We start from the raw sequence: 27,737 nt of genomic DNA, 5'->3' as shown, positions 1-27,737 counted from the left end.
CTGATTGGACTGCGATCAGGTGTTGGGGATCATCTAGAAAGTGCAGAAACGAAAAATATGACTTGCGATAGCAACAACTTAAACTTCATCAAAGATTAGCCTATACATTGCTGTCAGTTTGTAGTACGTCCAGTGTTAAAACGTTACAGATCAAACAAATGTCATTAAAGCAGTTGATAAAAACTATTTATTTCATGTTTAGCCTAAATCACAATAATTTAACCTTTAAATCGTTTTGATCACGAGTCAGACAACCGAGACAGTGAGTGAATTTGCATAAGCAAAATTTAGTGAAAGTAGCCTATCCAACTGTGTTACTGAACTATATTCCTGAACTTCCTGCCCTTTTAATGGGAAATTAGTCTCAGTCTGACTCTCAGTTTAATCATGGCTGGTTGATTCAAACATATAACCAATTTTTATAGTTGATCCCTTGATTCAGAGTTAATACCCCGCCTATGTCTCAAGTCAATCCGCGTTGGGCTCAAGAGTCAGAGGAGGTGATACTGGGGTTGGAAAGTAGGGAAAGTGGGACAGCTGTGTGAGGGCGTATAGTGTTGTGCACGCGCTTTTCAGGTTGATGTCTTTACAACCCGAAAGTTATCGCTTCGCTTGCTTCTATCTCACTGGAGCGGCACGCGCTCGGCGTGTGCCAGTATTTAAAGGGGGAACACCTCAGTCAATGCCAAATTTGTGAAGCGGGGTGAGGAAATGGCATTTCAGCTGTTTTTGCAGACCGAGCGCGGCGCTGCTGCTGACGGTGACGCCTAAATGGAGCTCTAATAAAGGTGGATATATCTCCAGCAGATGAAGATGGTGAATGCACGCGTTTTGTTATCGTCATGGCAAACGGAACCGGCAGCATCATGTTGAAATGCGTGGTTGTCGGCGACGGCGCCGTTGGAAAAACTTGTCTGTTGATGAGCTATGCCAACGACGCCTTTCCAGAGGAATATGTGCCCACTGTTTTTGATCATTATGCAGGTAAATATACCAACGTGTTACTGCGACATAATAAACATGAATCAATATTTCAGTGTGTATTTGATATATAGCCTAAACGTAGGCATATACGTTTATTTAGTGGTACAATACCTCAAAGTCACTTGTGTTGCGATAATGGAAACCACCTGTGGGCTGAGGATGCAAGTGGTGCACATCTGCATTCTTGTGGCACGATTCATAGGTTTCCCTTGATCAGAAATAAATAAATGAAAAAAAAAAACTCTCTTCTTCATTTAGAAGAAAACAAGACCAAAGTGCGTCTTTCACTCGATGAGAAATTAATAAATATAAATTTGCTTCCCTCTTTTACTTGAACAGAAATAAATAAAACTGAGTATTTTCTCTTTCTCTTGATCATAAATAAGCTATAACAAATGTGCACCCCTCTTTCAGCTGATCAGTAACTAACATTAATTTGCATTCTTCTTCTTTAACTTGTTCAAAAATCAACAGAGAAAACAAAGAAACAGCCTTTTTCTTTAATCAAAATGATAGCGTCGTCCCATTTAAAATGATCCTGAATCATATTTAAAATAATAATTTGTGATTTTTGTTTTCAGTGAGTGTGACCGTTGGAGGAAAACAGTACCTGCTGGGGCTGTATGACACTGCAGGTCAGGTAGGGTTAAACCATTCTTTTCTCATTGGCCTGAGGCTTTTTCATTAGCAATAGTAACTCGATCAATACAGGAAAAGTACATGGTGGCCTGTTCAAATCCATTCAGAGTCTTTTTGGCATCATATGCATCTGATTTAAAGGGATCATTCCTCCAGAAATATATTCTGGCATCATTTACTCACTCTCACGTCGTTCCAAACCCGTATTACTAAATATCTTTTATGGAACAAAAACAGATGATGTCAGTCAGGCTGGCAGTCGTATTCGTTATATGGAAACAGATGAAATTCTGTCTACATCTCCTTTTGTTCTCCACAGAAGAAAGTCATGGTTTTGGAAAAAGATAAGTGTGAGGGTTGGATTACAGAATTTCAAACTCAACAGGTGAACACACACTGGTGACTCTCAGAGGAAAGATCAACATGTGAAGCAGTGGGAATGCAACAGCAATCTGAAATCTTTACTTCCTCTGTTTTTGTGTCTTAACCAAGATGTTGAAAGTGATCATGAAAGAAGATCTTAATTTGCCATATGGCCTTTGACAATTGTTCTCCAAAATGGCTAGTCTAAACAAATACATTTCTGGAGTTTTAGCTGTGCAAATAGTAATTTTACAACCTGTGTGCTGAAAGACCCTCTCTGGTTTCGGTCTCGACTTGGACTCGACCCTCTATGGTCTCGGTCTCGACTCGGACTGGTCTCGACTCGGACTCGACCCTCTCCGGTTTCGGTCTTGACTCGGACTCGACCCTCTATGGTCTCGGTCTCGACTCGGACTCGAGTGAGCTGGTCTTGTGTGTGTGTGTGTGTATATATATATATATATATATATATATGTATATGTATATGTATATGTATATGTATATGTATATGTGAGTGAATGCAGCACAATCCCGAAGATAAATGGACAAATTTAAAGGCGATTTTTCTCAATGTTTCGATTTTCTGCACCCTCAGATTCCAGATTTTTTAAATCGTTGTATCTCAGCCAAATATTGTCCTATCATAACAAACCATAAATCAATGGAAAGCTCATTTATTCAGTTTCAGATGATGTATAAATCTATATTTAAAAAAAAATTATCCATGTAACTGGTTTTGTGGTCCACGGTCGGGTTATCTAATTGAAGTTATTAATATTTCCACAGCAGTGCACTATGTGTCGGTATGCATGAATCTACCAAGTACCAAGCTGTAAATGTAGATTGAACTCTAAGCCTGATGCCTGTTCTCGCCCAGGGCCAATAATTCAGAAGCGGTACAGGCTTAAACTGTTAAAAGCTGAATATCTCTATTTATTTACTTTGGATTCAATGTCTTGTGAAACTTTATTTACCATTCTACAATTAAATAAGCATCAAAAAATTAGTTTGAACAGTTAAAGATGGCTGATTTAAATCAATTTTGCCTTGTAGTGTTAGTGTAGTTTAATTCATCTGATGTATAGAAAACAAAATCCTCATATTTTTTTCATGCTGTTTTAATGGTTATCATGAAACTAAATTATGGCCAGGACTTCAGGATATACAAAAAAAAAAAAAAAAACACACACTTTGAAGCTCTTAGTTCAAAAACTGTGGAGTAGTGCATCTGAGTCGGCTTTTTTCCATTGAGCGTCATCCTTTAAAAAGACAAAAAAAAAATGTGAGTGGTGGGCCAGATGTGTAGAAGTGTCACTGAGGGCCAAGTGGTGGGGTTTAGTTTTAAAGCAGTTCAAACACCGAAAATCCTTCCCACATGCTGCCTTTCTCAACAGCTGGCACCAGTTAGTACCGTACAGAACCGATCACTTGATCAAGAGGATTCATTTAGCTGAAGAACAGGAAAGAGGGTTTTCAATTTAAAGCTGATGTTCAGGACAGACTTAAAGAAGCAGTTCACCCAAAATTTATTTAATCACCCTGATGTCTATTGAAACCTTTGCTGAATGCAAAAGAAAATTCATACATTCATACATTCCAAAATGTCCTTTTGGGGCCAATATTTATATTGCTACATAACTGGGGGGAAAAAAAAAAGCAAAAAACAGTGTATGTGTGTCTTTTAGTTGCCAAACATTTTAGTTCTTTGAACCCGAAATGTTTGAAAGTAATAAAAGGCCTTCTGTAGATTAGTGTTTGAAATATGTAACTATCAGTTTATACTTTTAAGGCCAGTTTACACTTCACCAAAAGACACTTAATCGGGTTTTGTCAGATAAGTGTGCGTTACGCCTATTGCCTTTGGTCGGCTCTTATTTTGGCAGATAATTTTTTAATCACCATTTGTCGGGTCTTGGAATGTCTGAGAAGTGATGTGCTTAATCTGGTGACTGACGACGTGTGTCGGCGGCGGCGCAGTGTGAATTGGCTTTTAGACATCTCAAATCTATAATTAGTTTTTTCATCAGTATTGTGCAATTGACTACAATATCCCAATTTATAGATTCCATAAACATTCTGTTCTGCATTGACTAGATAAAAGACCTCATCTGAATTCCCTTTGTATGACAAAGGTTAACTTGCCCTTCTCAGACATGTGTCAATGAGTGTGTGCGTGCTCCATATAGCCATGTATTTTAAATCTGTGAATAGTGAAAGGAGAGTTTTCTGGCACACTTTATGCTGTGAATAAATGATAGCAATATTGGAAAAATAGGCAGATGATCATTCTATTTTAGCTGTTAAAACAGTTTCAAGCCTGTTATTGCTAAGCAAGAGGGCCTCATATAGCTCATAAGCAGATGCATGTCAGTTGAATGTCTTCACAGGCTCTCCGTCTGATTGGTCCTGACATGCTAATGGCCTCAGGAGGAGTCAGAGAGTAAGCTGGATAGTGTCAGTAAAGGGGCAAACTCTTAGATGTTGACATCTGTCTCCCAGTTCCGCCTCAACCATCTAATCCTGACCGTACGTCCTCTGTTCTTAGTCCTTCACCTCTTTCTTTATTCACTTGGGTGATGTTTTAACAGGGCGTTGAGTTGGCAGGTTCTTGATAAGCCTTAGAGAGGGAACTGGGCCCCAGCTGCAGTCAGCTTTTTTTTTTTCAATCCCACCCCAGTGTCTGTGACTGCCTTTTGCCCTTTCTGGGGCTCGGTCTACCTCATGACCAGCCAGATAACTAGAAGGGATTTTAAACCATAAAATGTTTCATATTTCTGAAGTGCTCACATTTGTTCCTTTTATTGCCAACTGCTTTGAATTCTTGCTAGAGTCTATTTCTGGGATAAAAGAAGGATATTGAGTTTGAACCACACACAAACACACATTTATGTCTTTTATTAGTGGAGACAGGACTGAAAAAGCACACAAATTGCACTGAATGAAATTTTGACTTTTGATAATTACTTTTATGTTGGGACTGATACTCTTATAGGCAAGCACGTCTTGAACTTTATTGCAAGCCGAAACTGGAAGCCAGTGCAGAGAGATAAATGGGGTGTGACATGGGTACTCTGGGTTCATTGTGTGTGTGTGTGTGTGGTCTTACTAAGCATATGTGACGACAACATCACCCTACTGATGTAGTTTCACTTTACTATCAGACGTACTAAACCAGATTAAGTGTTCACTAAATTGCATAATGGCTATACTCTAAAAAAAAATCCTGGGTTGTTTTAACCCAATTTTGGGTAAAATATGGACAAACCCAGCCATTGGGTTAAAAATTTAATTTAAAAATGTAACCCAATGGCTGAGTTGTCCATATTTTACCCAGCATTTTTTAGAGTGTATTAAGTTAGGTCAAGTATGTTTAGTTAATAGGTACGATTTTTAAATTTTTCAGAAATGTGGGTCGAGGCAGGTTCTACCATCTAAGCCTAGGTTGGAATTTCAAGAGTAAATCAGAACAGTATAAAAGCTAAATCAGAAGTGTAATTGCAGAAAATAGAAAAGCATAATTAATCACAGAAGTGTTCATTCATTTCTTGAAGATTTGAACGGTCTCAGAATATCAGGGAAAAGTTTGACGCATTCCACCACAGCGGTACAGAGGTTCTCGTTCTTGAGTGTGTGCGTCATTGTGAGGGTACCATCAGGTATGGCTTACTCACTGACCTCAAAGGAAAGTGGTATTTAGGATGCAGTCCCAGAATCAGTCATTAATGCCTGGTCAGAGCCTTGAATTTGATGTTTGCAGTTACAGGGAGTAAATGGAGTGAGACCAAGCATTCTGCCACATTCTGGATCGTATTTGCAGGCTGATACCAATACGCTCACTGATGTTTTGTCGATCCCTACAGACCACATTTGATGCGACCTCAGGTGTCATATTGTTGGGTGTTTTGTTTTTTTTAGTTTAGTTTTTTTTTATTTGGTGTTTGTCATAGGTGCAGGAAAAGCATCTTCCCAGAGTCTGATTTAACTCCTGGAGGAAGTGTGAAAGGAAAAACCTGACTGAGCTTCATCTGGGCTGACTAATCCGCCTGTGTGTGTGTGTTTGTGTTTATTCGCTGTACCACACAGCAAGCTTCAATTAATCGGAGTAAACACAGCCATGAATTATTCTCTTTGGAATGGATAATGGCAGAGGAGCCTCTTTCTTTCTTTCATTCTCCATCTCCTTCCCTTCCTCTAGTCCCATTCTTTCTGAATATAAAACTTTCTGTGGAAAATCACCCAACCATTACATTCCCACTTTGATTCTTCTTCAACTTGCATAAGTGGGCCTTGTGGGTAATTTTAGCTTGCTGATTTCGCTCTCTCTCTCTGATTCCTGTTGTCTTATGTAAGGAATGAGGTGCTATCTGCAAAGAGACTATCAACTGCAGATTGACCCACTTATTTCACCACAGCAAACACAGATAAACATAACACACGTTGACATACTTATTATACAGAAGATTGACAGATGAAGATGGACCTCAGAATTTATGGTCTCTCACTCACACATGTCCATTGAGGTTAAATCTGTTTGAATTAGGTGTACAGGAAATGTGCATACATGCATTAAATGGAGAGCAGAGGGGCTCTTGAGATAAATGTTTCATAGGAACAGCAGTGTAAAAACACTTTCCCCCTCTCTCTGTACCATATTGGTCTCTCATTCTCTCAACTCCTCTCTGTGACTGGGAATCTTAACACCACTGTACAGTTAGACAGATTGGAATCTGATCTGAAAGTCAAGGGCCGGCTGAGGGAAGAGAAAAGGGCAAGGCAATTGCAATATAAGTGATGGATGGATGGATGCTTGCTTTGTTGGCCCAATGTTGTAAACTGTGCTGCAATAAAACCAGACACAGTCAACGCTGTACGGTTGGAACATAGAACAGTATAGATGCTGATGACTGATGCTGATATACAATATATAAAGTAGTAATATACCAGATGCTTTAATGTGTGTCTCTGATTTTGCAACCCTAACTCCAACACACAAATGTATTTGAAACTGAGTGTGTGTTTTAGTAGAATAAAGGCATATTATATAATTTGGATGTCTGAAGAGGACAGTGACTAGTAGGGGTGTAACGGTACACAGAAGTCTCGTTCTTGGTTTTTGGGTCACTGTTGAATATGAATTTGGTAGAACAGGAAACAGCAATAAATCCCCAATGTAAGGTTTCTTTTCATTTATTTTGAACGGAACTGACAGTAGTGCAAATTACATTTTGTTCCAACTATCTGCATTTATGGTGCGTTCAAATAGGATATTTTCCACTTGTGAACTGGTATTTACCAGTGTGTTGCGTTCAAGTGCTTTTGTTGTCTGTAATGTGGTAAAAAGATGGAGATCCAGACCTGTTAAGCAATCTAAAATAGTTTTAGCTAAATAAGTCATCTGCAACAGCAATAAAATGATTTATCAAAACTCAAAAGGTAAATAATATGCTGTATATTTTCTAGATCATATATATTTTTACCATTCACGACTCTCACGGTGCTCTCCGCCATTTTGAAAAGGTCAGATTGAAAAGACAGTTTATCTCATCTCGGCAACTCGTCCATCAAATTATTCTACGAGTTGCCCAGTGGTAAATACCACATGAGGGGGTGTTCATGTGCATTTTCCACGTCGGCTTTTGGTATTTACCATAATTACCATAGCACATGAACGCACCATTCGTCCCCCATGAGGTAGTTTGGACAGTACAGCCTCCTTTAGAGTATTAAGCAATACACCGTAAACAGAATGCACTCTTGCATAGTTTTTGTTTTGCATAGGCTGATTAGCATTAGCATTACCCCTTTTGGATTGGAGTGTGGATCGACTGTGACAGACTGTATTCGTTGTCTGACTGTATGCACCGAACCACGACGTCCATATCGTGACGGTTCTGCTAGTGACTAGGCATCTCATTACAGATAACAAACAGCTGATAGTCCTGCTCCATCCCATATCAGATATGCTTTTGTAAGAAGCAAAGAATAGAAGAGGGACAGAAGCAGTTGTCTTATACAGTACTATGTCTAGAGGAGAAGCTGTGCACAATTGACTATTGTCTATTGTATTGTCACTGTACTCATACTCCAGGAGAAATGTGTGCATTCATAGGCTGTCTGTTGTCAGTGGTATCAGCTGGAGGGAGAGCTTTATGGTAATGATGGCAGCAGAGAAGGGTGTTTCCAGGTTCACTGCATAGACTGCTGTCTCGCTCTTTTTTTCAATCCATTTCCCTCAGCTCCCAAAAGAACAGGGCACTCACGTTCACACAGGTATACGTGCACACACATACAGTTTCCCAAATGTCACATATTTCATTATTAACGGGCTCTGGGTCACGCTAAGCCGTCACAGGGCGTTTTCAAGGGAATGAAGCACTAATATAAAAACTATTTAATTAACTGGTGCTCACAGCCAACAATAGCTTCATCTCAACTGACTTTTGATGCTACAGTAGAAACGAATGTAGTGAAAACTACTCCAAATTATTAGTCAAACCTGAGCCATTGAAAAAGACCGTTGTGACACTCCCATATGCATCTATTGGAATAGGAGAATGTGGATGCGTCTCTTGGGGAAGCTGATCCCCAAGCGCTGAACCCCATTTTTTTTGTCAGTTTGGGCATTTTAATAGTCCTGGCATTCACCCAACACTGCACATTTTTGAATTTCTCTCATATCTGACACACCCATCTTTGGGTCTTGTAGTCTTTACTGACAAACAGATGAGTTGAATCAGGTGTGTTTGATTTGTGCAGATTTGTGTCATAAGATCTGATGTCGGTATACACTGTGCAATGCCAATGAACTAAATAAGTTGTCTTCTTCAATCAGATTGGGCCTTTTGAACACAAAGATTGCAATTTTGTTTGGTGCCGTTAGTGGCTTGGAAATACATACATTTCACCTTGAAGTTAGCATCTCTACATTTCAATAGCGACTCCCAACATGGACATGTTAAATGTGTGTTCTCTGGTGGTAGATGGAGATATGCAGGAGACGTGGGTGGATGATGTGTTGGCTTTTTCTACATTCAGTTTTGGCAAAGGCCAGCTGTAAATAACACCATCCCTCCCACCCTGCCCCCTGTAGAATGTTTGAACAGGCCAAAGGATGGGCAGCGAGTGTATTTATAACGCAGTCGGCCCACAGGGGCAACACACACTGACACAACAGTCTCACTTACACCACAGATGCACCTGCTCAACTTTGTTTTGTCAGGTTATGTTGCAACTATGCCTGATTTGTCATGTGGCAGGGACAGGATGATCTCCCCACAGCAATAGCAAACCGTTTTGGCTGTAATTCTAAAGGTTATATATCGCAAGTTCATATCTCAGCCACAGAACAGCACATTTGGCCTTGAAACATTGACAGTTGCAAGTAACAACAGAAGGTTTATATCGCTCGCCAATCTTCTTGATGGATGAGCGACTGTCTGGCTGTGTTGTGTGTACCGAGTGTGTGCGTTTTTGACATCGCTAAAAGTGAGCTTTACCCCAGTGTTACCCCCAACCCCCCCCCCCCCCCAGAGTTAAACAGTCGAGTTTTACCATTTTTAAATCCATTCGGTCGATTTTCTGATATTTAGAAGAATATCAGTAACCAGACAGTTTCTGGTCTCATTGACTTCCATAGTATATTTTTTTTTTCAATGAAAGTCAATGAGACCAGAAACTGTCTTGTTACTGATATTCTTCTAAATATCAGAAAATCAGCTGAATGGATTAAAAAACGGTAATACTCAACTGCCTATTTCCAAAAAAAGTGGAGTATCCCTTTAAGTTGGTCCCACGAATTTGACACATTGACCAATAGAAAGCTAAAAGTGACTTATGTGTGAGCTGTGCTTTTATACATCTCTACACTATTAACAATAGACAGTGAACACCCTCAAAATTTCACAACAATTTCTCTTAAATGACCGCACATAAAGGCTTACAGAAACTCGCAAAAGTACTTTTATTCGCAATCTTAACTCCGCTGTTGTTAGTATCGTCCCTCGAAGTTCATATACAAAGTTGCTCCTAGATGAGAGACGTCATGGTAGAATAAACTCTGAAGCCACATTTAAGAGGTTTCATTTCTGGAAGCTCAAGACTATTCCTGAGTGGTGCCTGTTGCAAATGAAATGTTTGTATTGCAACGCATCGCCAGAGGCACATGCTGTTACACTCTTGTTAGAAAGGATAACCATGGATGATTGCATACTAACACACTGAGTGTGGAGACACAAACACACGTTGGAAAAAACAAGCTCCCAAAAATATCAGTCACATGTCCCCTGTAAATCCAGGCTTATCTGTTGTAGTGTCTGGGGTTTCTGGTTTCCAGAGGACATGTCGATGTCTCCGGGCTGTTTAAAAGGACGAATGAGGAGATGGAGGAAATGCTGTTGAGTGAAATATGGATTTATGGTCACTCACGAGCCATAATCCAAATCAAAATAATCTCTGCTCGATCATTAGGGTCAGCGAGTAATTTCTGGTTGCTGCTTAAGGGATTGCTGATTATGTTCCAATGTAGAGCATTTGTGGATGCTGATTCAATACACTGGTGGATGCTATTAGTTCTCAATTAGTATTCAAAGTGAATTCATATAAGGGTATTTTACTAAAGTAAATGTTTCTTTTCAATGTTTCAAAGTTTTGATGCTTATTTTTTTTTAACCATTGTTGACTTATGAACAGTAGAAGGCTCTGTGCTTGTTTTTACCCAGTCCTCTGGTCTGACAGGAGGACTATGATCGCCTGCGACCCCTGTCCTACCCCATGACAGATGTCTTCCTCATTTGCTTCTCCGTGGTGAATCCGGCCAGCTTCCAGAACGTAAGAGAGGAGTGGGTCCCTGAACTGCAGGAGTACGCGCCCAACGTCCCTTACCTGCTCATCGGCACTCAGGTTTACACACTTTTCTACACAAATGGCACAATATTATTCAGTATACTGCCTTCTTTTTGTTTTTGTATGTGAAACCGTGCACAAGTTTGTAACAAAAACATTAGGAACACTAGTATGCTACAGAGCTGCTATAGTGGTGTCCTGTCATCAAATCTTGACCCACGTTTTAATCCTGACTGACAAGCACGCTTCCCAATAACACATCCCGCAATGAATAGACATTTGTTTAGTAGTTGAAAAGTAGTCTTTAGTGGCTGTTTCAACCACGTTTCCACTCCGAAAGCAATCCGGTTGAATGCGTTTTCGACTACCTCTTCAAGTGGTCAAAAACTTAAAACCCTGTTTCCACTTGTATTTGGTGTCGTCCACTTGTGATCCGATCGACGAAAAAACGTATCGTAATACCAGATGGAAACCGGGCCTTATGTAAAGTGATGTACTATATAGCAAGTGTCTGATTTATTTATTTTTTGGTCACAAATGTAATTATATTATCACCTGACTCTTTGCATAAATGTTATTTATGTCAAATTTTATCCGCAAACATATAGTGCACTCGCTTACTATAGCAGGGTGATGTATACTATATAGCATATCGAAACTTATTGATTGTTTGTATCACTGCAAAATGTAAACTATATTATTGCCCTGTTCTAGTCTGCTAAATACAAAGACATGAATATATTATAAACATTACCATCATGATTTTCGGTATTGTGAAGACTCTTCCCTGAACTGAAATGTAGTAGTGGGCTGTATTTCCACGCGACTGACATCAGGTTTAAGTACACACACAAGCCGGCGCGACATACTCGTGTACTGCAGTTTGGCTGATGGTAATGTTGCCCGCCCGCATACCGCCTCCCATGGCCGAAACCGGTATTACGACACCTGCCGGGCCGGGGCTAGTAATTTAGCATGCTAATTTAGGTTTATATCTCGGCAGCACTATAACTTTTCAGTTTTTTAATGACATCATTGCACTTATTTCTTCTCATTCTTTTGATGCTTGTAGCTCATTTTTTGGATATTTTTACCTCTATTATTCCATATGGCACCTTTAAATGCTACAAGTGAATTTCAGCATCAAAAAACTATAATGTACTGTACTGTAAGAAATTGTAGTCTGCCTCGACCCAGATTCCACTCTAATATATATTTTTGAATAAGCTCATCCTCAAAATGGCTTAATTATCATAGAGATGAAGAAGTGAAGTTATATTGGTTCTTCACCATTTGGGTTGATCACATCCAGAGCAAATGGTCATCATCAATTGTAGAATGGGAATGGGTGTGGGTCTGTAGGACACAGAGAACCTTCTCAGACAACGGGGTGTCTCAACTTCATTACAGACACAGCTGTTACAACAGTAAACTGTAACTGGATAAAAGGTTTGAGATTTGGATGTTCTGGGTTCGTTCTGACGCCAGTGAACTCATGATGCTTTGTGTACCTTGCCACTGCACTGCTATGTTGTAATGAACTTCATTTTTGAGATCTTCAACGTCCAAATATTTTTTTCTTACAGTACAGTATAAAAATGCATATTTTTGAGATTTGCTGAAGATTACATTTAACAATGTTATTAGATTATTTGTGTTTTCAAAGATTTAAATTGAGGTGAGTGTTAAAATGAATGGTAAAAGGTAATCTAAACAACCATGCACAATTAAACATTCATTATCTATAGGTTATTTTGTGCATCCCTATTATACTCTTCCAAAGATTGCAAAAAACACATTAATTGTCTTGTTTTGTTTTTGTGTTGACTGTCAGAATTACTGATGCTACAGATGTATGATCTGTGAAAATGCATTGTGGTTGTAACAGATGTGTGGTTATATTTGTGATAATATTATGGATTGAACATAATGAATTGTGTGCTATCGTAAAAGGTTCAGTCATCAAATGTTCATGACATATGGTCAATGAGATTGTTCAAACGGCTTATTATGATTGTGTTGGTAATTACTATATCCCATGAATGTGTGTTGAGAGTGAGGGTTTGTCTTCAGCCTTAGTCCTGTCAGGTCATGTTTATTGCTGTGTGTTCCGTTCCCATCTTAATCAGACCACAGAAGTGAGCTGAATACAGAATACAGAGCAATCGATATGAATGGGGGGCAGAGAGAGTCATGGGAACAAGGACCCTGAACCAGGGCTACTACATGAGTAATTGAAATGAATCTGAAATCGCAATATAATTTAGTGAGCTGTATCAAATCACAAAGGCTGTGATTTGATTAAACAAATATATGCGCTGCATGCTTCAGAGTGACATGTCCAGCTCATTATGCAACACACACCAACAGTCTTCTCATTAAGGGAAGCTTTAAGAGTTTTCTGACATAACAGTGTAATGTTTGAACATTTAGAAATTAAGACTGCCATAAATATTAGTATAATATAGTAATTGTAATTTAAAATTTAAAGGAATAGTTTTCTTAAAAAAAAACTTGCTGATAATTTACTCACCCCCATGTCATCCAAGATGCCCATGTCTTTCTTTTTTCAGTCAAAATGAAATAAAGGTTTTCGATGAAAACATTCCAGGATTTTTCTCCATATAATGGACTTCAGTGGGAACCAAAGCGTGCAAAGTCCAAAAGACAGTTTCAGTGAAAACTGCAAACTGTTCAAAGGGCTTTAAACGATTCCAGACGATGAATAAGGGTCTTATCAAGCGAAACGATAAAAATCTTTTATCTCTCCTGTTTGAACTTGTTTATCAAAATGAACGAAGTCAATTTGTTCATTTGGTTCATTGAATGAACCAAATGACACGAAAAAAGATTTGTACAAGTTTGAACAGGAGAGTCACAAACGAGCATCATAGAACAGAGCAAGGTGACCATTTGAGCTTATAAAACTTAAACTTTGTTATTTTTATTTTAACTGAGCGATCATTTCGCTTGATAAGACCCTTATTCATCGTCTGGAATCGTTTAAAACCCTTTGAACAGCACTGAAACTGTCTTTAGGACCTTGAACCGTTTGGTTACCAGTAAAGTGCATTATATGGAGAAAAATCCTGGAAAGTTTTCATCAAAAACCTTCATTTCTTTTCGACTGAAGAAAGAATGACATGGACATCTTGGATGACATGGGGGTGGGTAAATTATGAGCAAAAGTTTTTTTTAAAGTGAACTACTCCTTTAAATTATTATTTTGTTCTTAAATACTCATATTTTTGTGAAATATATTTGGTTCTCCTCCTACTACTACTAATAATAATTATATATGGAGAGCAGTTTTTTTTGTGGAGAGTAACTGGCAAAATCTCAAACTTAGATGAAGTGGAATTTTAATTAGAAACAGGGAAGGCGGAGACCCTGCTACACAACTGCGGTGGTACTTTTTAGGTGAAAGGGGAAGTCTGTAGACGCATGCCACCATCTGGTCTTGGGTTGAATTTCCTGGAGCCTTCTGCTCTAAAAACAATCTCATTCACCGTCCTTATACAGTTAACCCCTCATGTTGGACCTGCTTAACTGTAACTTTCTCTCTCTCTACTTTTTTGGCTGTAGATTGACCTACGGGATGACCCCAAAACTATTTCCAAGCTGAACGATGTGAAGGAGAAGCCCATTGTGACAGAACAAGGCCAGAAGCTAGCAAAGGAGGTGAGGGGGAAAACAAGGATACTTCCTATTTCTCAAATTTAAAACGAAACTGAAACTTTGTATCGAGAGAAAACTCAGACATGGGTCAAAGGGAAAGTGAAAAGAAAAGCACATTGTCGTGATTTGAACAGTGAATGTCTAAAATGATGTCTTCATTTTCTATGCATTTCCAGATTGGTGCCTGCTGTTATGTTGAATGCTCAGCACTGACACAGAAAGGTCTGAAAACTGTGTTCGACGAGGCCATTATAGCCATTCTGGCTCCTAAGAAAGGCGCGCTCAAGCGAAGACTGGGCCCACGCTGCATCAACTGCTGCCTCATCACATGATACACCAGCTCAGGGGCGTCCAGGTGGAAGAACGCAAGGACTGATGGTGACCAATCGACAACCACCCAGATAGCAATCTGACTTCTGAACTAAAGGAACGAGAACCAATGGACGCTGTGAAATATGAATGATGGTGCTGTACAGTCCAAGTTATGGGCAAATGACAAAAAGACACATTCTTCAGGGAGAAATGACACAAGTACACTAATCTTCGAGATGAAATACAAGGAAAACAACAAAATGATTTGCTGAAGCACAGAGAATAGACAATGAAAGAAATGTAAAGATGTCTGAGACACCCTTTTTAATGGCTAAGAACAATCGAGCTGTATTTCCGTGTCTGGCTCAGCGAGCACGAGTACGAAACTCAGACAGGCCTAAACAGCACAACCAAACCCTTTGGTCATTTACAGAAGTAAAACTTTATTTGACTTCAAAAAGGGAAACTCAGCATCTCAATTTAGGTCGCAAAACCGTTGCTTTTTACAAAATGTCTCAAGACAGAACTGGCTTTATTTACAAGGAAGAGAGGAATTATCAAATAAATATACTGCCATTTATGAGCATACAACCAATGAAATATCTATTCTACGAAGAAAAAAAAAAAGAGAATTTGTATTGTTGTAAATGTGACCAGAGTCATTTTCTTTGATTTGGAGCACGCACTGGGATGGATAGTCATTTTTGACTCAAACCTGGATCTTTTTCTCTGTCAAGTTTCTGGTGGCCTGTGGGTGTGTCCTTTGTTTCCTCACTTAAGCTTGTAGGTGAGCTGTTTGCGATGCCAGTGGATCCAGACAGGGGCAGCGACAAGGCCAGTCAGAAATCCAGTAGTTGCCCCAAGGGTACAGGAAATGGGCCAAACCTGCACAGAGGAGCCACAAAATCGAAGAGATCAAAACTGTCATATTGCAGGAGCACAAGTGACTGACTGCAAATTCTACAGATTTACTGTGGTGTTTTACCAACCAAATTTTTGTATTTGAGACTGCTTTCTTCCTCTTTCTTTTTTTAACAGAGTTTTGAGCATAACGTATCAGTGGCCTTGCCTCTCAGGTCTGTGCCGACTGCTTTGCATTTTGAATTTTTGCTTCATATGATCAAGGTGATCTTCTTTTTAATGAATTACCTGCAGTCCATGCTAATGTGGAGTGGTCAGAGTGGTCTTTAAAGCTTCCAGCACTTTGTTGCAACAAAGAAAAAGCCTTTATAAACAGTAAATGTATGGAATGCAAATCTAAAAGTCAAAAGGCACAATGGTTTTATGAGTGCACAGTCATTCAAGATTAAAAACTTGCTGTTGATGCCAAATGTGCAGTGGATATACAAAATGTAAATTTAGTGACTTGCCGCAAAATGCTTACTGACTATAAAAAAAAAGTGTTTCTAATATTTTGTCTTGTTTCTAGTCTTGTTGCTGCTTCATATATATATATATATATATTTTAATACCTTATTTCAGTCTTGCACATATACATTTTATATATGCAATTATTCTTCTGTTATATTAACTTGAGGAAAATAATACTATTATACTAATTAAGTGACATAAAATATTTTAACAGCTTTATATACACTACCATTAAAACGTGCAAGGTCAATAAGGGTTTTAATGTTTTTGAAAAGTCTCGTATGCTCACCAAGGCTGAAGGCTGAAAAAAAAGTAAACCAGTAATATAGTGAAATATACTATAAAACAACTTGTTTCTATTTTTTTATTATAATTTAGAACTGAATTTTCAGCATCGTTAATCCGGTCTTCTGTGTCGCATGATCCTTCAGAAATCATTCTAGTATGATGATTTGGAGCTCAAGAAACATTTCTAATTGTTGTCAGTGTGCTGCTGTGCTGATTTTTCTGTTGTTGTTTTTTTGCGGGAAACTACAAATATATTTGTGAATCGTTATACAAAAAATTAAAAAGAATAGCATTTTAATGAAATAGATTTTACTTGTCAATTTCGATCAGTTTAATGAATCGTTTTTAAATAGAAGCCTTAATTTCCCCAATTGACCATGAAACTTTTGAACAGTGTGTGTGTGTGTGTATTAAACTCACACATTTGTTTCACTATATTAGTGAGGACACTACATAGATTTTATATCTGGCAAATATCGCCTAACCCAACAGCTAACCTATCACAGAAACATATGCAAAACACTACATTTAAATAGAAACATCTTTTGGCAGATTTATACGGCTTTTTAACTAGCAAGGACCAATAAAATGTCCTCACTAGTCAGTTGTCAAAAAAAAAATTAATATATAAGAAAGAACATTTGGCCCTCACAAATAAAGCCAAATATGTAAACACAACACACACACCGGTATTATGTGAAAAATAGCAACAAAATATTTGATAAACACTATCCATCCTTTTCTTGTCCACTTCTGTCTTTTTTCCAGAGAGTGAGATTGCTTCCCTTCATAAATGACTGAAGATATGAAGAGTGGCTCAGAATTAAAATAATGTCAGCAAGATTGATTATTCAATTATCTCAAGACTTTGATGATATGGGTTGCAATATATAGCGTCATGGCAATGAGAAGTAGTGAGTCTGTGCGGAAAGCATCTGTATCTGTAACCACCCCAGAGTTTCTCATTTGCTCACAATCCCATCATCATGCGTTTAGTGAGTTAACGACTATGCCAACCTCACTCCCCTCCCTAGTACAGCTTCCTCACTCCCATAATGAGTCAGTTTCATCTCTCTGGCCTCGTCTAGACATCTGTGTGTATAGAGCGTGTCAGAAAGCACACAGGGGAGACTTCAGCGTGACATTTTGAGGGCAAAACGAGGGCAAACACTGGCCTCTGATTAATGTCTGTACAACACATGAATAATTGAAGTATCCGCACAGTCCTTCTATGCTTTGAGAACATCAATTTTTTTCATGAAGATTGGTTCATTCCCAACAAAACCTGTTTACGGCACGATTGGTTGAGGAATGTGTATGTTGTCTAAAAAGGCTCTCAGAGTTAACAACACATTATTTGTTTAGAAAGCAAGTTTAATTTGTCTGAATTAAAAAAAATAATAATAAATTTAAAAAATATATATATATATATACAAAATCAATATTATGTTTGCCCATTTAATCAAAATCAATGGGGTTTGATTATCAATAGGGGGTGTTTTATCTGCAATTAACTGCATGCATTATAAATAGACTGTATAAACATAAGGAAAGCAAAACCAATATATTTACAAAGCAAAATGATTTCTCTGGCATGTTCCTTCTTTCTGATTTTTAAAACAAGGAACCCTGTACTGCAATTATGCTGCCACGGCAGAAATCTGCTCTCTGCAATGAGCATAACTATGTTTAGTAGCACTTAAGAAACAACGTTTTACTTTACTGGACAAATTTAATGGAGATTCACATGAAATCATCAGGGGGAAGAGAGATGCAGTGGGATGTGTTGCAAGCCAGACTCAAACCTGCATTACCTACTTGAGCACCATGTCTCAATGAGTCGGAAGCATGTGCATTAATTGCTAAATGATATATTCCTTTTAAAATGACTGGAATTTCTGTGTGATCATCACACTAACCTGCCATGGTCTGTCCCAGTCGAGAGGAATAGGGAAAGCTCCCAGCCAGGCCCCAATCACACTACAGCCGGTGGTAATCTGAAGAGAGGTGTCCCACACTGACATCGCCCTGAAAAAGACACATGTTTAATCATAACATTGCTGCTATTGCTAACAAATGAAAATGAATAAAGCTCAAATGTTGCTCATGAGTACAGAAAACTAACCATATATCAAAATAAAATTGAAGTTTGGCGTCAGTACGTTTCTTTGTTTTGTTTTTTTAAAGAAATTAGTCCTTTCATTCAGCAAGCATGCATTAAATTGATCAGAAGTGAAAGTAAAGACTTCTATCTTGGAAATAGTTTTGGGGTCATCCCATAGGTCAATCTACAGCCAAAAAAGTAGAGAACAGCGAAATATTTCAAATAAATGTTGTTGTTGTTTTTTTTTACTTTTTAAGCCATCAAAGAATATTGAAAAAAAAAATGTTTCATTGTGTTCAGAAGCAGCAAGAAGACCACATCATCATATTAAAATGATTTCTGAAGGATCATGTGACACTGAAGACTGGAGTAAAGATGCTGAAAATTCAGCTTTGCCATCACATGAATAAATTACATTTTAAAATAGGTTAAATAGTTTAAAAATACATAACAATATTAAGGGTTTACTGTATCTTTTGATCAAATAAATACAACCTTGGTGAACTTAACAGACTTCTTTCAAAAACATTAAAATCTTACCAACCAAATAAAATTGACAACTTTAGCTTAAAATACCATATGTAGGTTATAAAATATGAGGCTTTTTGGCTGTTATACAATGTAGTGATGTAGGATACAAGAGGACTATGAATGTTCGATGAAAACAGACTGCATATTTACATCTGAGAGATACATTTCCTGCAGCGTTTAAACAGAGATACTGCAGCTGTACAAAGACACGGTATCTCTGACTATCATATCATAGAAACCATCACAAAATTATAGCACAAACGTTCAGTGGTCTTGTTCAAAACACTTAAGTCAATGTGAAGCTATAGTTAATTTAAGTTAAACTTTTTTATTGAAGCGTTCATCCTACAATAATCCCTTATCGCTGAAACTCAATGAGATCTGTTGTACCCATTTGTCAAAGTTGGTCAAGGTCTCCATCTAGTGGATTACAGCCACTGAAATAATAACACAAACTGCTCAGCAAAGCCTCTTCCACACCGTAAACAGAGCAAGCAGTGATTTAAGCCATTTACCCATCTCTGCTGAAAACACGGATCCATGCCTGTACATTAGGGCCCAGTATGCAGAGACATCTCAATGTAGTGAGTGTGGACAGCAGCACGGCCAGAGAAAACGTCTCCAGGGCAGACCTACAACATGACATTGGTAACTATTTCACATTTCTGGACACAAAACAAACAAACAAACATGTAACACTTACTCGAGCAGAGGTGCGCCGTACATTACCACCACAGAATGAAAAAAGAGGCATGACAGTAGAAAGTACAGACAGGATCTGAACAATCTGTTGATCTGTAAATGAAATAACAAATGAAACTTTAGTCACCTTGAAATCAAAAATGACATCTTTTGTTTTTATGGAATATTGCAGTATTTATTATAGGCTAAACGATGTATCCATGCACATCACTTTTTTTATTAAATAACTTCTCTTGCCATCTCTTCTGTGATGACGTATTTACTGGCGTGAGAAAAAGAAAGCAACAACAATCCAATCTATTTCCAATGGACAAAATCAAGTCCCACCTTACATTTTTATTTTTTATTTTGTTCAAGAAGTCGTTTCACTCTTATATACCGGTACATCACAATAGAGTGGTGCAGGGATGATGTCAAAAGAATAGTAGAATAGTAGAAATAGAAGAATAATTCACCACTGGTTCCCTTTTCCTATTTTTTTTTTTTTTAGGTTTTCCTATTGGGTTTTTCAATTTATGAGTAAAATAAGGTCTTTGGTAAACATAAGTTGACAGTAATTGGACATTTTGTTCTGATAACTGATAAATAGCACACACTGTTACGTACCACACACTCAAAGTAACTGAACGCAACATATTGATAATGCAAATATTGAAGCTGTTATGTTCCTATTAAGTACCTGGAAAAGAAAATTTGGAGTTTGAGTGCGTGTAATTATTCGTTGTAGAACAAAACGTTCAAGTATCGACATCTTACGTTTACTACAGACATTGTTTTACTCATAAAGTGAAAAACCCCATAAGAAAATTTTGAGGGAACCAGATGCGAATTCATCTTGACATCATCATTGCACCACCCTATAGGGAAGAAAAGACTATCACAATTTCTGTTTTATGCTGACTTTAATGCTCATTCTATTTAGTTATCAGTTATGTTCTGACCATCTCTACCTTGTAGCTCACTGTGTTTTTCTTTGTTGGTGGGCTGATGCCAAGAAGCCAAAACACTGCAATGTTGACCACAGCAACAGATCCAGCCACACAATACAGCCAAACCATGTGGGTCCCATAAACAGAGAAGTTTTCCAAAAACACAACAGGCATGACAGTTGCCATGAAGATGGAGGAGGCAATAATGGCATGAGCAGATGCCATGCCCCTGATCTCAACATCCCACATTATGGAAGTTAAATAAAGGTACCTGTTAAAGAATAATGAAAGTAAATTAATGGGATGAATGAACAATTGGAAAAGAAATGATAAAGCCATTTGCGAGTCTTTCAAAATATTTCATATAAGGTCAAAGAAAGGACACGAAAGACAGATAAAAGTCCAACGTGAAAATGAGGCTGGCAATAAAAACATAATTTCCAGGAAATGTTAGAAAAGCAAGGACACTACCATATAACTAAAACGAGCGGTTTATTCAATGATAAATTCAACTTACTTTGAAGTAAAGAATGACCAGTGGAGTGTTGTGACTGCCTGCCCTGGTTGTAATTTAACAGTTATATATCCAATAAATTAACTTAAACTAATGGATCACCAGATTCCTTCAGCACCTGAACAATTTGAACAAATTCAAGTTTCACCTTTCTAGAATGAATGCCACAAGACTGCAAATAAATGTGAACAGTTTATTTACAAAACATGAATCCCGTGTAACTACTTCCGGGAAAATGAAGTCACTAACAATCAAAAACATTCTCAAAAAAAACATACTGCTCCAAACCATAAAAAAATATTCTAATCATAAAATAATTTAACAAATATTAATTTATTATTATTATAATTATTATTGGATCAACATTTTACACCATTTTACTTGCTTCTTGCTACTAAAGTATCTAGCTTGTCTACACTTTTATTTTGACAATACTTCATGATACGTCACTGAACACTAAGCAGTGTGTCTAGCTTCATCATTTACATTTTGAAGTATCAAGACGTGATAACTACGATTTCGCTAAGATGGTTTGCGAGAAGTGTAAGTAGTTACATTGTAAATCAAATTATTATTTATTTTAAACCAATATGCCTAAGTCATTAATATTGTGATTCGTATGTATTCAGTAGCTGTCGCTAGCTAGATCACAGTAGCTAGAGAGAAACAAAACAGTCCACATCCACAGTGTAGGCTAAGTAACGACAGCATTAGCATCTCAATGATGTTCATTAATATATGCATAGTACTGACGTAAATAAAATGTGTGGGGTGTTTGACTGAATTAAGCATGTTTTGATGTTCCCACCAGGCGAGAAGAAACTGGGGCGAGTCATCACTCCTGATACCTGGAAAGATGGAGCTAGAAACACAACAGGTAACGTTAAATTGGATTAAAGCTTGGATAAAGCTGCCCATTTATACTTTTGTGTTTATCCTTCGTCAACACTGAATACTAACATAAAAACTAATATATTACAGAGAGTGGTGGTCGAAAGCTTAATGAAAATAAAATGCTGACATCAAAAAAAGCCAGGTGAGTTGATTGACATATGTCATGCTTAAACATTATAGTATTTTAGTGCATTTAAAGTCATCATGAAATCAAAATAGACTATTCTTATTTTTTATATGGAATATTACAGAAGTTTATTGGAAGATTGCACAACGATCCAATCAATTCTCAATGGTCAAAATCAAGCCCCGTCCTATATTAATTTTTTTTCTTGTTCGAGAAGCTGTTTCATTCAGATAAAGACAAGAAAAGACTTCCATTCTTCATGTCAACTTCAATTGCGAGTTATGATGAACATAGTGAAAATATGTATGCCATTTTGACAGGTTTGATCCCTATGGCAAATCTGGATTTGCCACTTGCAGAATATGCAAAAGCTCTGTCCATCAGTCTGGTTCACACTACTGCCAGGGATGTGCTTACAAGAAAGGTGAGATGCTTAGATGCTCTTTTGTTTCTGCCACAAATATATATATATATATATATATATATATATATATATATATATATATATATATATATTCTCACCACCCCTCTCTTTCTACTTTCCAGGAATTTGTGCCATGTGTGGGAAGAAGGTTATTGACACCAAGAACTACAAACAGACCTCAGTTTGATTTATTCTCTCGTGCTGGTGTTTAGCCGAGAAGGGGATGTTCGTGGATGATTATGTTGACTCTACTACGTGTTGAGAATGATCATTTAGTTTCACAAAAGAGTTTAATTTGCAGTGTTTTATGGCAAAGTGCTGTGAAAGAAGTGTACTGGATTATGACTGTATTTATATGAAAATATGTCAGTGGTATTTTTCTCTCACTTAACCTTAGAGCAATATATTGGCTTGCACTGTTTGGACAATGTAGATGCCTTCTTTAAGTATATTTTCTGGAGAATATTTTTTTCTAAATATTCTCATTCATTTCTTTTTGTAAATAATTTATCATTTTAATACTACCAAGCATTATGATGGCAATTTATTGCCTTTTTATTCTTAGTCATCAGACCTTACCAAACTCTAGGCTTTGACTTTTAAATGTCATCTCTTCCCCGAATTAAGAAAAGATATAAAGATATAGTTTGAAGTGCTATTTTTTTCTACTGTTTTCAAGGCAGTGTCACTACGGCAGAATCGAATGTAAATATGAAGCAAGTAGACAGTGACATCATGCAAATTTAAGACCGCTATAACTTGTTAATAACCTGTTAACCCCTTCTTATTGTCCCACCATTAGTTCTTTTTGTGAACACATGTTGTAGATATTTTCTGAAAATCTGTTTGTTTCCATTTTCAGGGATCATTTGGAATTACTTAAGTTTTGAATTTCCTTTAGATGTCTTAAACCCACATACTTAATAGGAATTGTTGACAGTAACTGCTGCAAATGCTCGTACACAGTTTATTTTGCCTTATTTTAAGTATGAGGCGGCACAACATGGCAATACTTTGATGCTGTGTAATACCATTCCCTTAATATCAGTTAAAGTAAGAATTGACACCTGTACCAATGTGAGACTGTTTTTACCTCTATAAATAAAATTGACAACAAGCAGAGACTAATGCATTTCATACTGGTGCTTTAATGTTTTAGTTGGAATAGTTGACATCTGTTTTGTTTTATACAATTCAGACAAATATATTATGTAAAAAACGGCAATATTCAAATGTCAATATTGGTTACTTTGAACCACATACAAATGATTCCCCAGATACATAGAACATTTGACTTCTATAACAATAAATCAGGTTGGCTTATGACTCTATGAATATTATCTAATCAGAGTACATGACATACAATTAATAAGGTTAGACAAGTATCTGAGGCAATATGTTAATTTAGTAATTGTTAATCAGTAAGATAATAGAAATGACTTGTACATAATTGTATCAGTTTTAAGGCAGCCGTGTGAATGATTCAATGGCAGGTCTTTTTCTCAAAAGAAGTACTCCATATAGGAACACTGATCCTTCATTATTCACATTTTATATTTCAATATTTGTAAAAACTGTGAGTTTCAGCTGTTGGCGATACAGCAGTGTCTCGGTAGCTGGTGGACAGATCGAACGCTTTGGCTCAGTGAGATTCTCTTAGCACCATGGAGGGTTTCAAACGTAGAGAATAATCAATGACCTTTTTGACTGTAAACACACGGGGTTGGCACAGGTAAGTGTGATCACTTTGCACTTTTTGTCAGGGCGAGAAACTCCTCTCGGGCCTTCGGGTCCTCTCTGAATACACCCAGCATAGTACTGGTCACAGTACGGCTGTTCATCTTCTGCACTCCACGCATGACCATGCACATGTGACTACAACAACAAACATCCATTCAGGTCACACATAACAATTCCATCAACCGTGACAGTCACTGTTAACAGAAGCTGAATGAAAGTACTGTATTCTCAGCTTTGAAGTTACATTACATTAGATAATTGTACATAATCTGACTGAATGTTGTGTCAGACTGTGGTTTGTCTTTCAAATACTTACGCTGCCTCAATGACGACTGCTACACCAACAGGCTGCAAGGCCTCAGAGATGGCCATTGCTATTTGCTTCGTCAGGCGCTCTTGGACTGCAATAAGCAAAATTAAGAGTAAAACACAGAGGAAGCAACACTATCATGTTTTGTTGTGACGAGGAGAGTATAGAGGCAGGATCTACAACAGCAGTTGCTTCTTTAACTTTACAAGATGACAGAAACACAGGAGCACTGAATAAATAGAGGGATAGAGCACTGAAAATGTTATACTGGATTATGTACAATATTTTTATATCCAAGTAATGTTTCCAATACTATCATCCAAAAGGTATCAGTCTGTAAAATTGTCTCTTTTGTAGTAGAATATAGTACAGTAGAAAACAGTAATATTGTGAAATATTACATATTAAAATAACTGTTTTCCATTTGAATATATTTTAATATATTTGTAATTTATTCCTGTGATGGCAAAGCTGAATTTTCAGCATCATTACTCCAGACGTAAAATAAGTTCAGAAATCATACTAATATTCTGATTTGATGATCAAGAAACATTATTTTTAATAATTTCTCAATGTTGAAAATTAATATTTCTGTGGAAACCATGATCCATTTTGTCATGACTCTTTGATGAAAAGAAAGTTCAAAAGAGCATTTATTTGAAATTTAAATCTTTTGCAATATTATAATTGCCACTTTTGATCAATTCAATGCATCCTTGCTGAATAAAAGTATTAATTATACTATGAATAACAAATATCTATCTATTTTTTCTTTAGGAAAGTATCTAGTGATGCTTACCTTGAAGTCTGCGACTGTAGATTTCAACAATCCTAAAGAGGGACAAAATCAAGTTAAAACACCAAAAATGCTGAAATGATCAAACAGACAATTTAATAGGTAGCTATATCCTTAAGAGCAAAGAATGACAATATTAGCAGAATATTACTGTTTTTCCAGTATGTCGTACCCTCTTTCTCATAAGCAGTTTTCTTATAATTATTGTTTCCTAAATTTATATATAACTATAGTGTAACTGGTAAATGTTCTAGAAACATTTGTGATAAGGTTAGTAATATATATAAAGGCAGCTGTCTGTGTGTATTTTACTCTGGCAAAGGAGCATTAACCCACATGTGATATTTTGTGAGGGCAGCAATGTTAATGGTTCCCACAATCACCCCACAGTGGAGTTGGGAGTTGAGGGGGATTTCCTCAGCGCCAGAGGTCAGCTAGTCTGGCATTTTTCAGATGGGACAGGATACTGTGCCAGGCTTTGGATCTAAGCTTCAAGTGAATGGGCTGTGATAACAGAAGAACTCAGCCACTTGTAACTAATATGTTCTCTTTTTTGGTCCCACTGTGATGTGAGAACACGGCCCTTTATCATCCGTCTGAGACTGGCACACTAAATTGTGTGTGTGTGTGTGTGTGTGTGTGTGTTATATACTCACCTTGCAAGCTTACTGAGTCCAACAACCTTTTTACTTGGCAGATATCCTATGTGAACCTACAGATTAATTAACAAAATAATTTATCACTTCATTTGTCATGTAATGCAGCTCAGTGAAAAGAACCCATTGACCTGCCAGCACTAAACACTCTCCCAGGCATAGTCAAATGCATGCATCCGAGATCCCCTTATAACCCATAAAAAACACCTAGCACTGCATCAAGCATAATATAACATGAACTAACTGGCTAAAAGCATTACAATCATTGATGGATAATGAGACATACCTTGCCAAAAAATGGTACTAGATGATGTTCACAAAGTGAAAACATGTCAATATCTTTCACAATAACTAGCTCCTCGTGGTCCTCATCAAAGATGGCATCATTAAGTATATCTGTAGAATATGAAAAAAATATATACAAAATAATTGAATTGCTTAAACACGTAACTTTTATGGTATTTTGCTAGCGGACACAGATCATTTTCAGATTAAAATCCTCTTATAAATCAGGTCCATTCAGGAGAGAGGCAAAACTGTGTAGGAACTAAACTGTGATTAGTTAAAGTAGACTTTATGACAGGACTTGATTTTGCCCTATGGGTTTTGCCAGGTTGTCCCGCCCTCGCACCAGTAAACACCTCAGAGAATAGATGTCATTGCAAGAAGGAGGATCTAGATATTCATTCATGCGTTTGATACATTTGCAAAAGCACAGTAAACTTGCTCTCAAATGTTCACGAACCGTCGGCGTTGACCGTTCCAATATGGCGGGCTGCTTACGTTTAAAAGCCCATAGAAAAAGCTGCTAATGAGCCATCTGTGTACAGGCTAATACTCTATGGTCCAATCAAGCGGTTAAGCTGCTGTTGCTATAGTAACGTTAACGTCTGGTGAAAGTGATTTTCAAGACGTGTCTGCTGACAAACTTAAAATCTTACTTTGTGATTAGTACTAAAACGCTGTAAAGACTTCCCTCTATGCAAAACGAAATCGTAGAAGTCGAGAGAAAATTTTCTCTCAGAAAAAAATTAATAAAAAATAAAAGTATAGGCTACTTACCATAGATGGTCTCGTGGTAGCCTTTGGTCAGGAACTGCATGGCCTTAGCTGCACGGAGTGGGGTTTTAAGGAGACCCTGCCGGTCAGTGTTCTCTCCCAGACCTCTCAGTATGGTTGTGTACGCCGCCTCCAGAGCAGGTAACCGCGACTCATCCTCCGCCTCTTTCCGGGATGTCTCGTTTTTGTGCTGGACTGCGACTTTTTTCGTATCGACTGTCAGCTCGCTAAAGCCATTACGGCAGAGATACTCTGTGACAATTTTGCCATTGCTAAAACCGTTCAATTCTGCCGCCTTTTGGTACTCCATTGAATGTATAGGCTACTTCAAATGACTATTTAAAAGAGAATAAATTATTACTATTAATATGTAGGCTAATATAAAAGGTAAATGCAATCAGACGTATATTCTTGGTCCTCAGTTATGGGCAGGAGATGGTCGTAGTGCTCTTGAGTTGAGATGTAGTTGCAGTCT

At 37.5% G+C, this 27,737-nt stretch overlaps 4 protein-coding genes across 4 annotated transcripts; 2 read left to right on the top strand and 2 right to left on the bottom strand.

Annotated features, from left to right (window-relative positions):
• The first annotated feature begins 422 nt into the window (after nucleotides 1-422).
• rhoq (ras homolog family member Q) lies at nucleotides 423-16,229 on the top strand. Its single transcript, XM_039661414.2, has 5 exons — nucleotides 423-984; nucleotides 1,566-1,624; nucleotides 10,720-10,884; nucleotides 14,413-14,508; nucleotides 14,682-16,229. The coding sequence occupies exons 1-5, from the start codon at nucleotides 843-845 to the stop codon at nucleotides 14,835-14,837; spliced, it is 618 nt and encodes a 205-aa protein (XP_039517348.1). The 5' UTR covers nucleotides 423-842; the 3' UTR covers nucleotides 14,838-16,229.
• Nucleotides 15,575-21,495, bottom strand: pigf (phosphatidylinositol glycan anchor biosynthesis, class F). The gene is made up of 6 exons (XM_089122137.1): nucleotides 21,260-21,495; nucleotides 20,764-21,013; nucleotides 19,815-19,906; nucleotides 19,627-19,743; nucleotides 18,396-18,504; nucleotides 15,575-15,702 (listed from the first exon to the last, which is right to left on the bottom strand). Exons 2-6 carry the CDS (start codon nucleotides 20,989-20,991, stop codon nucleotides 15,589-15,591), a joined length of 660 nt encoding a protein of 219 aa, XP_088978263.1. The 5' UTR covers nucleotides 20,992-21,013; nucleotides 21,260-21,495; the 3' UTR covers nucleotides 15,575-15,588.
• A 190-nt stretch (nucleotides 21,496-21,685) lies between these two features.
• cript (CXXC repeat containing interactor of PDZ3 domain) lies at nucleotides 21,686-23,370 on the top strand. Its single transcript, XM_089122136.1, has 5 exons — nucleotides 21,686-21,799; nucleotides 22,068-22,133; nucleotides 22,238-22,292; nucleotides 22,598-22,701; nucleotides 22,824-23,370. Exons 1-5 carry the CDS (start codon nucleotides 21,784-21,786, stop codon nucleotides 22,886-22,888), a joined length of 306 nt encoding a protein of 101 aa, XP_088978262.1. The 5' UTR covers nucleotides 21,686-21,783; the 3' UTR covers nucleotides 22,889-23,370.
• A 948-nt stretch (nucleotides 23,371-24,318) lies between these two features.
• Nucleotides 24,319-27,737, bottom strand: gch2 (GTP cyclohydrolase 2). The gene is made up of 6 exons (XM_039661431.2): nucleotides 27,266-27,737; nucleotides 26,490-26,599; nucleotides 26,204-26,259; nucleotides 25,551-25,582; nucleotides 24,758-24,842; nucleotides 24,319-24,576 (listed from the first exon to the last, which is right to left on the bottom strand). The coding sequence occupies exons 1-6, from the start codon at nucleotides 27,570-27,572 to the stop codon at nucleotides 24,444-24,446; spliced, it is 723 nt and encodes a 240-aa protein (XP_039517365.1). The 5' UTR covers nucleotides 27,573-27,737; the 3' UTR covers nucleotides 24,319-24,443.

Source organism: Pimephales promelas, chromosome 17 (assembly GCF_988280905.1).
Source record: "Pimephales promelas chromosome 17, fPimPro1.hap1.1, whole genome shotgun sequence".
Taxonomy (NCBI): Eukaryota; Metazoa; Chordata; class Actinopteri; order Cypriniformes; family Leuciscidae; genus Pimephales; species Pimephales promelas.
Note: the sequence above shows the minus strand (reverse complement) of the source record. Positions and strands in the feature narration are given on the sequence as shown.